At 34.5% G+C, this 16,353-nt stretch overlaps 1 protein-coding gene across 2 annotated transcripts in view; it reads right to left on the reverse strand.

Moving 5' to 3' along the window:
• The window catches only part of GRID2 (glutamate ionotropic receptor delta type subunit 2), a 1,503,942-nt gene that overhangs the window by 710,683 nt on the left and 776,906 nt on the right, over nucleotides 1-16,353 (reverse strand). For both annotated transcript variants that reach the window (XM_086704576.1, XM_086704575.1), the window contains exon 4: nucleotides 11,989-12,194. In XM_086704576.1, the coding sequence (XP_086560702.1) occupies nucleotides 11,989-12,194 (206 nt within the window). The remainder of the gene's footprint in view (nucleotides 1-11,988; nucleotides 12,195-16,353) is intronic.

Consider the following 16,353-nt stretch of genomic DNA (forward strand, 5'->3'; position numbering starts at 1 on the left):
CCTTTCTGTTGGCATGTCCTTGCCTTCCAGGTCTGATATATTTCTTCTCTAGGCAGTAATAGACAAGCACTGCTGAATTCTAATCTTCAAATTTATCATTAGGTCTATTCAAATAGTCCCTTTGTTTTTGTTTGTTTGTTTGTTTTTCCATGGAACTTTGTGGCAGGAAAATCACTCTTGGATTCTCTCGAATTCTAGATTTGCTTTGATAAGCCTATAGCAAGTTGTAAGGATTTCTTTTTCTTTTTCTTTTTAAGATTTATTTATTATTGAGAGAGAGAGAACACAAGTGGGGAAGGGGAACCATCATCAGAAGAGAACACTGTGCTGACAGCAGAGAGCCCCAAATGGAGCTCGGACTCAGGAACCATGAGATCATCGCCTGAGCCAAAGTTGGACGCTCAACTGACTAGTCCACCCAGGTACCCCAAGAATTTCTCGAAATAGCTTAGATTTCTCAGTTGTCCCATAACAAATAAACATTTGGTTTACTTCTAGATATGGGTTATCTCATACATTATCTGCAAGCTTTATGTGATCAAGTTTTAGAAAGAACTTTGTTTTATTTTCTATTTCTTTCGGGGGTTGAAGGGAGTAACTTAACTTTTCTTTCTTGTGGCTTTAGTATTTTGTACATTTTGTGTTTACAATATTTTCCTTATTAGTCTGTATATTCCTTGGGGACTAGAATCACATATCATTCATAATTGTATTCCTAGCATCACTTTCCACATTGCCTTCACAGAATTGCTTTAAACATATTGTCTGAATAAATGAATAAATGAATAATGGATTAAAGAAGGGCTTCAATTGCCTTGTTTTAAAGATTGAAGCAATTGTGATTTTATATTTCAATTAAGAGTACAACCCTCACTAATGTTGATATTTTCTCATTTAATTTTGTTTCAATAGATAGAATAGAATAAAATGTCAAACCCATCTGAAAACCTAACAGAAAAAGAAAACTAGCAAATTAGATGTTGCAAAGGCAAAAATTGTTAAATGACTTTTAGACTGTTAGAGGAAGTTAGAATCCAACTGTTCACCAATATCTGCGTCCCAAGTCAGCGGTCACAGGAGAGAGGTGAGTTGGATCTGTCTTATTATGAGATTGAACTTATTGGAACCTAATTCCCTGCTGAGTTCCCTTCTTCAGGGGAAACTTCTGAGAGTTAAACAGAGTTCCAACCAGAAAAGCAAAGCCTGATGCTCTTTCAGGCCTCATTAACAGAAGCAAGAGCTGTCATACATGATTTTGGTCAAGTGGAAACTAAAACAAATTTGAGATTTTCTCATTAAAAGGAAAAAAAAATCCTAAGCTGTGGCTTGACTGGTAACAGAGCTGCCTTTCAAGTTTAATACAACACTGAGCTAAAGCAAAAACTCGAGATTTGAGAGCTATTCAATAATAATTTATAAATGGGACACAAGAAAAATAAAGTCAGGAATGAAGTGATTCCTATCAGTAGTTTGGTTTGTTTTAGTCAAGTTAAATCAAAATTCTTTTTTCCCTTATAATTCCATGCCATTGTAAAAACCGTATCTATATGAATCAGTTCAGTTTTTGAGTGACAGGGCCATTAGCTGCTACTTGATGACCCATGACTATTGGGCCCTTGGAAAAAGTTAAAACTTTTATTATAAAATCCAGTATTATTAACTTTTGTTATCATGGGAGCATAGAAAGAGTCTTATTCCAATGAAATCATCAAGATGGTCTTTTATTTTCTCCTAAAGTCATGTGCTTCATGTTAAAGAGAAAAAAAAATACGATAAATATACAAGATGCTGTACAAGAATAATAGCCATATGACTTTCAAATACCCCATTTTATTCACTGGTGATAGGAACTTCTAACATTCTTTTCAATTGGAGGGGTTTGGGATAGGCTCCTTTGAAATATGGTATTTTGGTAAGAAGATTATTTTGAGTTAAAAGCAATCAAAATCCAGGAGAGTCAGGGAAAGCTGTTTACTCCCACCGTCCAACCACTACCTAAAAGAATTTAGATAGAGGACCTGCTCCAGGAAGTACGCCATCACTACAGATAACTACATTATAATATGAACTAAGTATGATAGACATGGAAGAGCCCAGCAAGGCCTGTTTCATAGAAGTCCTCTATGTCCTATTGTTTCTGAATAGCTCAGTCAACCTTTGCCTACCAAAAATTTACTCTTCCTATGAACTGCACTTTTTTCCCTTGAAGTCTCAGATCCCTACCGCCCTTCTCCTTAGTTCAGAATGACATATTACTTCATTTTGCCCGACTGTCTTTGGAATTTCATGTTTGTATGGATTTCCTATATGTTCAAAATTAAATTAGATTTTCTCCTATTAATCTGTCTCTTGTCTCTTCGTGCAGCTAGAAGGACCTTGGAGTACGTAAGAAATTCTTCCTCCCCAACATAATTCAGGCACCCTGGTCCTAAGGTAAAGTGAAAAGCAGATGCTATATGGAAAATAAATGTATCCCTACCCTACAATCCACCATGTAAAACAACTGATTTAAGATGAACTTCAGATGAAAATGTAGATGATAAAACAATATTTCTAAAAAAAATGAGTATGTCTTCATGACCTTAGAGTGGGAAGCTTTATTTAAAAACAAAACAAAACAAAACAAAACAAAAAGACAAAAACTGCTAGCTATAAAGAAAACAAATTAATAACCTGGACTACATTACAAATAAAATTTATGCTCATCAAAAATTTCTATTTATGGAATAAGAAGACAAACAATGGAGAAGGCATTCAAAATATATTCATTTGGCAATGAACTCTTATCTCTAATATATATAAAACTTCTATATGTCATGAGGGAAAAAAAAGGAAACTGACTTGAATGGGCACTCCATAAACAAAAATAGATCAAAAAAGTCAATAAATATACAAAAAAATTTATCAGGAAAATGCAAATTAAAGACAAAATCTAAACCTAATACATTTCCATGAGGATAAATAAAATGAAGAGGGCAAAAAAAAAGTGTTGGTAAGAAAGTTGAAAATTGAAATGCTTCCACTTGCTACTAAGAGAATTTGGAAAACTGTATCAGCTAGCTTTAATAAATCACGTACCTTATGATGTTTCTTGAGCTAGAAATCCTATGCCTAAGTGTACACACAACAAAAACACATGCATAAAACCACTATTTGTAAAAGACAAAACTAGAAAAAAATCATCACCATAAATTACACTAACGGTGGCATATTTATACAATGAAATACTTTGAAGCAATCAAAATGAATGAATTTTGCCTACATATTTCAATGTGGATGAATGTCATAAATATAACATTGAACAACAGAAAACAGACAAAACAATATATACAGCATGATCCTATTCATACATAGTTTAAAATCAATCACGACTAGTTTACTGTGTTCAAAGTAAGGATAATGGTTATCTTTAAGGGGGTTATAACTCTGTGGTACACAGAAAGGGAACCTGAGAGTACCACTTATGTTCTGTTTCTTGACCTAAACACTGGTTGCATGGAAATTTGAGTTACACACTTATGTGCACTATTCTTGTATATGTTAAATTTCAATACAAACTTTAGTTTAAAAATGCATAGCAGCCATCTATGAGCACAGTAGTATTAAAGAGATTTTCATTCAATGGATACATTTTAGGGAAAATTTTTTATAAGTTCCTTTTTCAAATATTATTACCAGTGTCATCTTAAAAAAAATGTACATTGCATAATGTCTTCAAATAATTTCTTTTTTGTTGAAATACTGAGTTATTTAAACAGCTATTAAATAACCATCACAGTAATTTGATTATTCAGAGTACTCTTTTGATGACTGAGAACTTTGCTATATCCACTGAGAAAGATATCTTCACTTGTTTCCTAAACCCTCCTAAAGGCTTATTTGTGGCAAACTGCTTATATACTTGAGGTAAGTAACTTTGCCTCTAAGTTATTTGACAAGATCAGAGTTCTCTGGGATATAATACAATGAAATGAAAGCCATTTCATAAACTATGTTTAAGGAATAAGAGATAATACACTTTTCTCCTTGCAGAATAAAAGGATTTCATGTAACAGCAGGGTTCCTTTTTGAAATCTTGAAAAACTGCAAAAGGAAATGATGTTCATTACCATATAAGTAATAAAACTTCCTGCTTTCAAAGAACTGATTTTCTTATCAAACCTGAAAACTAAAGTCATGACCAAAAAGTTCTAATTTATATAGGATTGTTGTAAACTTTGTAGAAAGGCTATTATCTTGTGTCGTTTCCAATGCAAATCTATCCTATATAAAAAAATTGTTCTTCAAAATATCATCCTAACCCATATTTAAATCAAACCATGTAAGCACTCTTGTTTCACCATATTAATTTCAAGGACGCTAGCAGGTACATTGTGGTAACAATTTTCTACCGGTATCACAGCAGGCTGATTTACTCAGCTGCACGTAACAGCAGTATTTTTCTTAAAGCTTTGAAACTCTTGAATGAGAGGTGGAGCGCTAACTGTAGACATGTAATGTATTAAATTTCTAAGACTTCAAAGGGAGCATAATTAACTCAGTGCCACATAATTGCTCCAGAGACAGAAAAAAAGATACAAACAGAATTGATATGCCCATTTTTCCCTTTAGCAATTAAATGACAATACTAAGTGAGCAATTTCTTTTTTTTAAAAAACTCATTCTTTTGACTTTTTAGTTAACATTTCCTTTGAATATTTCAACAACTTTCTATGCCCACTTAGAATGTATAGGAAGCAATAAAGGTGAGAGTTCTGCTATTCCCCCCTCTTTGGCTAGACTTTCTCTCCCTCTCTCTCTCTCTCTCTTAGGTGCTTACTGAACCTCTGCCCTCACCATAACCTTTACTCCCTCTATCTCTCCTTTTATCCCAATCCATCAGTTTCTTTCTAGTTTCATTTGCCTTTCTATCCATCATCTAATCCTTGGTAAGTTATTTCTACAAATACTTCTCTTAGAATCTGACAATCTGTAGCCTTTGACCCAAAGACAACTTTGCTGTTTTCAAACTGTGAGTGTCCCTTACCATCCATAATCAGCACTAGCTGAGAAGGTGTTAAACATTGCTGGAGGAAGTTACAGATCAATACTGATTGGTTCTGGAGAGGCCTTTAGTTTTTTCTTTTTTTTTTTTTTTTCAATGTTTATTTATTTTTGAGAGAGAGAAAGATGGAATGCAAGCAGGGGAAGTGCAGAGAGAGAGGGAGACACAGAATCCTAAGCAGGCTCCAGGCTCTGAGCTGTCAGTACAGAGCCCTATGTAGGGCTCAAACTCACAGAAGGCAACATCATGACCTGAGCAGAACTCAGAGGCTCAACCGACTGAGCCACCCAGGTGCCCCAAGGCCTTTAGTTTTTTCAACTATAAATTTGGAATTTGGACAAAATGGTGCATGCTGGACTTTCCAAATCTAAATGTCATGATATTATCTCCTAAAAATTGTAACAATGGTTCATAAAATACCTTATGTTTGTTTAGTTTGAAACTCTACAAACCTTAAAGAACATGCTGGAATTTGCAACTCAAAAAGGTTAAAGGGATCACATCCTAACCCCGAATAAAATATAAGGAGTTGAATATGTATATAAATCAATAACCATGAGGCAAAAGGGAAAAGGCCATCAGAAACGTGTTTTTTTTAATGTTTATTTATTTTTGAACTAGAGAGAGCATGAACTAGGAAGGGTCAGAGAGAGGGAGACAGAGGATCTGGAGTGGGCTCTTCACTGACAGGAGAGAGCCTGATGTGGGGCTCAAACTCATGAAATGCTATGTCATGACCTGAGCTGAAGTCAGATGCTTAACTGACTGAGTCACCCAGACTCCCCAGAAAAGTGTTTTTAAACAAATTACTGAAAAAAGAAAAGCAGACGAAGTAATGATATCTGATGAAATGTGGTAGAACGAGCCATAGACTAGTTATTGTTGTAAGACATAGCAGCAGAGAGCCCTCTCCACTGCTGAGCCCTAGAAATTCTGATACTTGACAAATGTCAAGCCAAATGGAGGGCAGGAGTGAGATGGGAGCTGAAAAGTATAAGAACAGAGTGAATTCTTATCATTCCCAGTAGTTATGTTCTATAAATTTCCTGAGAACATGGAATTAATAAATGTTGAATCACTGCTCCTAGGGGAAATACAAAGTTTGGTTCCTACAAGCCTCTGGTTTTATTTATGCTTCTATTTAAAGACATTTTATTGAATATTTATTGTAAATATGATTACTACATGTTGTGTATATATATATTATTGTGTCCAATCCATTTGGGCTTCTGTAACAAAATATCACAGATTGGGTAGCTTATGAAAAGCCAAAATTTATTTCTCCCAGTTCTCCCAGCTTGTAGTTCAGGCAGGTGCCAGCAAGGTTGCACCATGCAAAAGAGGGTCATCTTTGGATTACAGATTTCTTGTGTTTTTACATGGCAGAAGGGGCTAGAGAGCTCTGCAGGGTTCTTTTTAGCATTTTGAACAGCACTGGTCCTTTTTATGAGGACTCCATCCTCAGGAGTTAAGCAGCTCTCAAAGACCATCACAGTGAGCACAGGATTTCAACATATAAGATTGGACAGGACAACACAAACAATCAAACAATAGCATGTTGATTCATTAACATTGAACTCATGGCCAAGGGTACTCATGCCTGAATGAACCCTACTGAACAGGTATTTTTTTAGTAAGACACATCTCAGTAAAAGCAGAACTTCAAGCACTGTACTTGGAGGCCATTTTAAATAGTGAAATCAGCAACAAATGGCACAAAAAATGCAAAAAAGAGAAAAAGACACTAAATAAACTGCAAAAAGGACATTCATTTACAGTATAAGAGCCAAAATAAGAATGCAGAGCACAGCTTTGTTCAATCGTAGATGGGAATCCGGGCTGTCAGGCAACTCAAATTTTTCACATCTCTGCACATTTCTGTGAATTACTTGTGAAACATCTCTTGTATTGATTTTCAAATTACAAGTAAATTTTAGCGAGTAAGCAAATTTGCAAATACACTATTAGTGAATAAAGAGGACTGACTCAAGTTAAATGCATACTGATATTCACAATGGCTTTCTCACACACTGTCTCATGCAAAATGATATGTGTGTGTGTGTGTGTATATAATGTATGTATATATATGTATATATGTACATATATATATATATATATATATATATATATATATATATAATTCTTTTCTAATGTGTGTGTGTGTGTGTGTGTGTGTGTGTGTGTGTGTGTATATATATAATTCTTTTCTAAAAAAAATATATGGGGTGCCTGGGTGGCTCAGTTGGTTAAGCATCCGACTCTAGATTTCAGCTCAGATCATGATCTCATGGTTTGTGAGTTCTGGGCCCACATCAGGGTCCACACTGGTAGGGACTCTCTCTCCCTCTCCCCCTCTCTCTGCACCTCCACAGCTCACTCTTTCTCTCTCTCCCCAAGTAAATAAATAAAATTTGAAAAAAAAAGTAGATCATCTGGGCTAAATTGGGGACTCTAATGTTGACATTACTATCCTAAAACAAAGACCACACATAAACATACATATAAAATCTAGCATCATCTCCAGCAAAATGGCAGTGTTCCGTTTGTTCAGTTTACATGGAAGCTCGTCCGTGGACAAGCCAAAAGGTGTCTTCATATGTACAACTTTCAATCAACTTATTAATTCCTAAATATTAATGTCAAGCAAGGATCATAAAACATTTGAAAACAACTGCAATATGAAATAGATCAAGATGAACTAAGGAAAAAATACTTTACAAAAGGTAATGTGAGAAAATACGACTTAAAAATTCTAAGGATTAACGTTTGAGAAGTCAAAGCTACTTTATATGTTAAAAGGGAAAAAAAGACTTAGAAAGCACAGAGTTAAAGGGATGGTAAAAGAAACCCACTTAGACACATATTGTGAAATTTGAAAACATTAAAAATAAAGTTCCCAAAATTTCAAAGCACGAACAACAAGCAACCTTCAAGCAAATAAGAACAAACATCCATTGGATTTCTTTTCAGGTGACTGAATGCCAGAGTACAATAAATTAATGCTAATGAAGTTCTGAGGTAAATGATTTTTGAACTAGAGGTATATAATTAGCCAACTTATTCATGAAATATGAAGTTAGAACAAATATATTTTCATAAATAGAAAGAATGATGAAGTCTAACTCCACATACCCTTCTTTTGGTAGTTACTTGAGGATATGCTCAGGCAATATAGGAAACTAAGAGACTAGAAGACATGAGATCCAAGAATTTGTAGATCTGACCCAGATGAGTGGGTGATGAAGAAAGTGCCAAAAAGAGCATAGAAAAGAAAGGGCTCTGGGAGGGAAGACCTTAGGCAGGAAATTAGTAGGAGTTTGGAGATTTGCCTCTAAAGACAGGAGTTTAGATTTTAAATAGCCAACAAAGATAAAATGAAGAAAAAAAATCTAAGAAAGCAATTACTCAAATGAAAAACCTGAGAAAAAGGCCCTCAATAAACCATATCCTAATACTTTGTTGTTCAGTGAAAAATATTCATAGTAATAAAAGTATAAGCACATTTATAGATTTTCATCCTATAGAATCAGCTTTTAGCCAAGGCATGAAAGGTTTATTTATGGTTACAGAGTAGAATATATATGCTCTTAACACACCCAATATAAAAGTAAAGTAATAGGGAGGCAGAAAAGTGAGAGAGCCATGAAGTGACTTCAGGGACACCATGCCTTTTCCACAGCAGGTGCAGTGGAGTAAAGGTGAGAAGAGATTGTGAATATGGGTGAAGTCAATGAACTAAGTCTTCATTTATAATAGCAAAAATGAAATAGGTAGATGATAAAATAATAAGTCAACTAGTAATACTCACCAGAGTAAGTAGAAATGGGGAAAAAAGCTAAGAGTGACTTCATCTATTAATGAAATATTATATAACCATTAAAAATTATAAAGAGCACTTCATAGATCTCAATGGAATGAGCTCTTAGATGTTACTAAGTAACAACAATTCAGGCACATATGTAGTAAACCACTATTTGTGTAATAAAACGTGAAAAGGTGTATGTATGATATGTATATGTATATGTATATGTATATGTATATGTATATGTATATGTATATGTGTATACCTGGAATGCAACACAAGACACATTTTTTTTTTCCTTTGAGAAGATAATTGGGTGTTTGAGAAACAGTGGCAGAAGGTTATCCTTCTGAAATGTTTAAATGTTGAATCATGTGAATGTGTATTCTAAAACTAAAAATGAAATTTTAAAAATTAATTCATTCTGGAAATAATTAATGGAGACAGAAAAAGGTAGACTAAGGGACTCCTGCTTTTTTAATTACAAAATATTCACATGTTTTATTTTTAAAACTGTCTGTATATCACAGACACACAGACGCAAACACTGAATTGTTTGCCTTTCATTGTCTGCCTAATGAATTCTTAACAATTTTGCACAATTCTGGTAAAGCAAATTATCTGTGAAATTTTTCCTGCCAAACACCAGCTCCCTGCAGAGTTTCTCAGTTCTACCATAGGAACCATTTACTCATCACTGTTACAGCATTTTTCTTTCATATTTTATTATTTAGTTACTAGCTTGCCTCCTCCACTAGATCAAGTGGTCCTCTAAGTCAAGAACTATTCTTTGTATCTCCAGACCTTTGATGCCACATGCCTTCTAAATTCCAGGCTGCTTGCCTTTTGAATTAATTGTTTCTAGTACTGAAGGGCCAGTCTACTTCCCTAAGTGGGGAAATGCTCCTAGAACACATAGGGGAGCAGAAGCAAGCTGAGAGGTGTTTGAATACAGTTAATTGAAAATGGGAGCCACTCTAGAGGTCAAAGAACAGTATAGCTAGTTTAGGATGGGTAAGGTGGGTAGGTTAACATTCTTCCTGTCATTGAGGCTATAGAAGAAACAGTACAGTTTGGAGACATAAAATCAGTGATTGTGAAAGAAAAGTGAGTTGGGGGAGAAAAGTGGTGTCTGGGTAGAGGAAAGAAGAGAGGTCTCAGGAAAATCACAAAAACACATATATTTTATATGCTTGGGAACAAAGTTGGAAAGAGATTATTATAAGTATCAAAGTTCAAAGTCAAGGATAGGGGACTGTGGTCAGAATACTAGCAAAGATCATGATTTGGCAAAAGCACTGATCTTCTTGTCCCTCTTCTTATCCCGTTACTTCTGACTGCTTGGTAAATATATATGAACTGTTACCTGACATTAGTAGGCCTTTGCCATCTGGTTTACATCCATGATTTACATAGTGTGTGTCACTTCTCTTTTCCGTGTATCCTACTTTGAATCTATACAAAAAACTACTTGCTTTATTCTGAGCATACAATCAAGGACTATGTCTTTGCACATCTTGACATTTTTTTCAGTTCACCAAGTAATTTTTGAGCACCTGCTGTGATTAGGAACATACTATACGCTAGAAAAAAAATGACCTACAACTTACCATGTCTTAAGTACTTACTAGGTGCCATCCCAAATCCCCCTTTAAGGCATAATACAGGATGCCTCATTATATTACAAATTTAATACGTTGAAACCAATATAGTAGTCTCATTTTATTTATGACAAAACAGAGGTTCAGAAATGTTAAGTAATTTGCCAACCCCACATGACTAGAAAGTGGCTGAGATGGACTTGTATCTGTCTGTTGAATATCACACTTCTTTTGTGAATTCCTACTAATGATAATAAGTCCAATTCTAATGTGTCTTCTCAATGAGCCTTCCTGATGTCCACAACCCCCAACCAAAGATGACCATAGATGCTTCTGCCTCATTTATTATAATTTTAAGATTCTAATTTATGCTATATGTCTTTGTGTACCTGTCTTAAATTTTCTACCAGATTTTGTGTTTCTTGAAGGAAAAAAAAACAACTCCTGTAAGATGGGAAATATTCTTTCTCTTGTGGAAACATCTCATTGTTCAATGAGACTCTCTGAGTAATTTGATAGATTAGAAAAGGTCAATATTCTACACGTCCTTAACTGCATAACAAAGTTCTCTATTAAAATGTTAAAAAATGCCATTATTGATAGTTTTCCAAAAGTTTTATTCTTCTTAGTGATTTATATTCTGCTTCAGTTCCTTCATACCAATTATATTATAGAGTGTCAAAGAATTTCTAGCACATTCCTAATTTGGAGGCTTTATAGCAGCACTTTGAGAGCTAAAGAAAGCTTACTAGAGAAGTGAGGAAAAAAGTATTAGTCAAATAGTCACCAAAATTAAAAACACTGATAATAAAACCCAGGTGAAAGTATGTACTGTCATGACCAGTTCTCGCACTACATAAAAATAAAAATGTGAAGTAGGCAAAATGACAATAATCCTGTCAGGGCAATAGCAAGCATTTTAGAACATAAAGATGTCATACCAATCATTTAAAAAGTCTTAATTGTGTTCTTACAAAGTGTTGGAACTTCTAGCCAAATGAACAGACACAATTAAAATTTTGAAGATGTGGCATCATAAAATGTACAATGGGCATCACTTTGTAGAGCTTCAGACAGTTTTAATTATTTGTCTTTGTACAGAGTTCACAGAAGTAAATCTGCTCTATGTTTCTGTAAAAGTAATCATGTTCTGGCAATAATAGCCTGATTGAAGTATATCTTTTCTCAGAGGTACTATTCTGACTTGCAAAAATTTAAGGATTGGTTAGAGAATTTAGAGAATTTATTCTTGAACACGTTAAAGTAATTCAGGGTCAACAACACTTTTGAACTCCCATGAGATTTCTTAAAATCGTCCTGGCTGTGTGCTTAAATACATAAAAACAAACATTCTCACCAATTAACTGGACAGTGAGGGATAAATGCAATGAGCAAGAAATTCAGTGCCACTTCTATTAGTGCTAATGAGAATTGGGTAGTTAATTCTCCAGCACTTCTCTGAATTTTCAACTTGTCTGTTAGGTCTATTCCAAAGCATTTACTTCTTCAGCTATCCCTACCCCATGACAATTTTCACTTACCTCAGTAATGAAGGATTTGGCAGTAGCAGGATTCATAACAAGGATGGCTCGCCTAAGAGTGTCTCGATAGCGATTCAATTCTTCTATTCTCAAGGTGTCAAAGAGAGTGGTGATCATTTTATTGATGTTGTTTTCTACCTTCTGCAGTGCAACATCCATTCCCTGCTGAGATACTTTGTCCAAAAACTCCTGTATTCCACGGATATCTAGGAACATCAAAAGCACATCGAAATGTGAATTAGAACACAAAAGGTAGATAAAAGCTATTTCACTCAAACCAAAATGCAGTTTATTGTTCCACATTGTACACTATTTAAAACTACTAATTGAGTAGCTGATAGAGCTCTCAAATGTATTTTAGGTTTAGTACAATATAATGTGTTTATGTGAAAAATGCAGGCATTATTATTTTTAATTTTTTGTTTATTCATTTTTGAAACAGAGAAAGACAGAGAGAGCAGGGGAAGGGCAGAGAGAGGGAGAAAAAGAATTCGAAGCAGGCTCTAGGCTCTGAGCTTTCAGCACGGATCCCAATGGAGGGCTCCAACCCACAAACCGTGAGATCATGACCTGAGTCGAAGTGGGCCGCTTAACCGACTGAGCCACCCAGGCGCCCCAGGAATTATTTTTTAAATGAATTTCTTTGTCTCCACTGAGCATTTTAAATTATCTCACCTCTACCAAAATCTTAGGACTGGGTAGAGGGAAGTAGTTGAGGAAGACTGTCATTTGTCTATTTATTTTTTTCAGCATTCAAGAGTGATATTAACTTTAGATAAAATATGAGTATCATTAATGGCAGATGACTCTAAATCAAAATTACTACCAGTTCTAGAAACAGGCAATAATATTACTAAGACTTGACATTGACAATCTAAATAGAAAGAGGGTTTTGAGAGGTTATCTTCTAAGCGTTACAGGTCATTTAGACCACAAATAAAGTAGCCATTCTTTTGTCATTTTATGAGTACCACTTCCTTAGCTCAAATACTGCAAACCTGGTAGGAGATAGTTCTCTTTTCAGGAGTATGAGGGATGTACTTTGTCTATAAGATATATTTTAACAAAATATTCACACACCAAGTCCAAAATAAGCAAAGTTCTAAAAGATTATCAAATGAAAACTATCTCTATTTCATATTTTTTTTCTCTTTTTTTTTCTATTTCATATTTAAATAAAAGGATCAAATCCATTCTAAAAAAAAAAGTGTTTAAAGATTGTATTTTGATGTATATTTAAGTAACAATAAGTGTCTGAAATGCTACAAATATTTCTTCATACCACATTGGCTGTTTATAGAAGGGATCTGAACTTTACAATCTTAATATAGCAGATTTGCTTTAATGATATAATAAACTATATTTTTTCTCTATATATCTATGGCTAAGAGTGTTTTGAGGGAATAAAAAAACTGGTGAAAGACAAGAAGTAAATAGAATTGTAGGTTGCTTATTATGAATGGACTATACTTCAATATTCCCAATTGTACATGTTTGCATGCATGTAAAATTTGTCTCTCAAGGGCAATAATTAGCTCGTGTGTTTTTCATACATTAACAATTAAAACAATATGTAAGCCCACAGAATTAGAAAACAAATAGCTACAAATTTGGAAACCAATATTTGCTCATACTGAAAGTTTATATTTGCAGGGTTACAAATTAATAAAAATAACTTGCTTTCTTTTTATGATTAGTTTTATTTTAAAACAATTCTATAAATAGTATATGCTATCTAGTGAATCTAAAACTCTTAAAATAGATTACTGTATAAATTCTGCATTATATGTCTCATTCCTTGTTATATTATAAATCCAGGATATCAGAATCATAAAGCTTGACAGAACAAAGCCTCATCTAGAGCACAAGAGATGTAAAAGCAAGAATAATATATTAATAATTAATTATGTACTCATTAGTGTCCAAGTCAGGAAGTACCTGAGGGTTTAAAATACTCAAGTATGGATTAAACAAAAGGTTAGATCTAATGAGATTTACAGATATAGGTAGACATATAATAGGACCATGTACACATTCAACAGGTGTTCTCAAACCTTGGTATGAATTAGAATCACCTCGGGAATCTTATTAAAAATACAGAAGCCTTGGACCCATCCCAGAACCAAATACCTTTACAATTTGCACCAAAGCAGATACTTGATTTTGAATTGTAAGTAGTTGTTTCTTTATATTGAATCACTTAAATGTGCAGTTAAATGTAATACAAACCAAACAAGAAATACATTGAAATAAACAAAGAAGCCCAGAAAACAGTGTGGCCAAAGCTTAAGGTTCCAGATCAATTACGTTCTAGGAAATCTTCTGTTCACAGATATAACATACTGGTGCAATTTCATATCTTAACTTTGAGGGAAAAAAAATGTTCCAAAATGCATTTATTGAAAACAGATACAATGCTGTGTTCAAGGAACACAACAATGAATACCATTCCCCACAATGAAACAGACAGTAAGCAAGTAAACAAACTAATAAATACAAATCACACTAAGTTCTTGGGAAGCAACAATAAGGGTGATCTGGTAGATAATGACAGGGTGGTGAGGAGAATCGAGTTTAGTTATAATAGTCAAGGAAGGTTTCGCTGGAAAACTGGTACTTAAACTGATCTAAAACATGAGAAGCCATTACCCAAGCAAAGACGTAGGAAGAGATGACAGCATGATAAATGCCCAAGGCAGAGAAGAGTTTGTGTTTGAAGAACATGAAGGCTTCCAGTGTGGATGCACCCAAGTTAGTGAGGGGAGAACAGAGTGGGGTGCAGATGTATGGAGAGGGAGAGGCAGATTATGTGGTTCCTGGCGAGACACAGAAAGAAGCTTTGATTTTATTCTAAATACAGTTTTAATCTCTTAAAAGTTTAAGTAGAGGATCTAACTGGATGACAACCTATGTGTGAAAAATGAAAAGCGGTCTAAGTCTGAGAGTGACTTGTTTGATAGTATAACTCAAACGAGCTTATAAATAGTTTTCTCTTGATTTAAAATCGTATGGCATTTTTTAGCTTTTATTTTGGCCAGAAATTAAGTAATATGGCATATTGTTGTATAGCCCCAAAAGTGATGTGATACAAGATCGCTATTACAACTTTGCTTCCTTAGTCTGGAATTCCGGTTATCACTACCTAGATAATCTCTTCGTAAAATTTTCAAGTATTTTTTTCTGATCTACTGTGTGTAAATTACAGTGGAGGGTCTAAAACACACCAGTTACTATTATTAACAATAATAGTACATAATCACTTATTAGGAGATCACCCTTCCCATGCGATAGAACCTGTCTAAAATTTACTGTTGGCTAGTTACCCAAAATAGCAAGCATAATGTTTTAGACTCTTGAAATGCAGGAATTAAATAGTAACAGCTTTCCTTATTTAAGAATAATACCAAACACCCACGACATGTGGCAACTGGTAAGCTTAATATGAGAAGAATCTGAATCATGCTGTCTATTAGTTGCTGTATGGAAGCGTTATTAAAAGAGAGAGTGGGCCTTTGGTTTTAATAATTCATGAACATAATTAACCATCACAATTGTTCAGCTGTGTGTCTATTCCTTGACAAGAAATAAAAATAAAAGTCATAGAAAGAAAGAAGACAAGACATAGTGCCTTACTTCAAGAACTTCTAGGCCTGTGGGTGTGACTAAGTGCTATTCATTAACAATAGGAAGTTAAATATAGTTTCAGTTCAGTAATTCCAGTGATTACTGATTCTACTGACCAGATAATTCTAAAACAGCAAGTGGTAGAAGGCTCATTAACTAAGTTATTAAACATAAGATTAGGGAAAAAATTGCTTTTTTTTTCCCAGACACTGTAAAGGACCTTGTGCTACGTGAAATAATGACCTTCCAAAGAAGCCCAAATCCTAATCCCTGGAATCTGTGAATAAGTTATTCAGCAAAGAGGTTTAATGCTCTTGGTGGCATTAAGGTTGTTCATCCCCTGATCTTAAGATGGGGAGTATCTTGTATTATTGGGGTGGATCTGGTGATAACAGAGTCCTTAAAATTAGAAGAAAAAGGCAAAAGAGAGAGTCAAAGGGAGATCTGACTACTGAAGAATGAGTTGACCTTGGGGAAAGTTCAAAGAGATGTAACACTGTTGGCTTTGATGAAGGGGGAAGGAGAACTTCAGCAAAGAAATGTGGATGGTCTCTAGAAGCTAGAAAAGGCATAGAAGGTTCTCCCCAAGAGCCTCCAGAAAGGGACACAGACCAGCTGATATCTTGATTTTAGCCCAATGGGCTTCCACGTCAGCCTTCCAACCTATAGAACTGTAAAATAATAATTTGTGTTGTTAAAGCCTCTAAATTTGTGGTCATCTGTTACAGCAGGAATAGAAAA

The sequence above is a fragment of the Puma concolor genome, chromosome B1 (genome assembly GCF_028749965.1).
Source record: "Puma concolor isolate L17-30 chromosome B1, mPumCon1.1.hap2, whole genome shotgun sequence".
In the NCBI taxonomy this organism is placed as follows: Eukaryota; Metazoa; Chordata; class Mammalia; order Carnivora; family Felidae; genus Puma; species Puma concolor.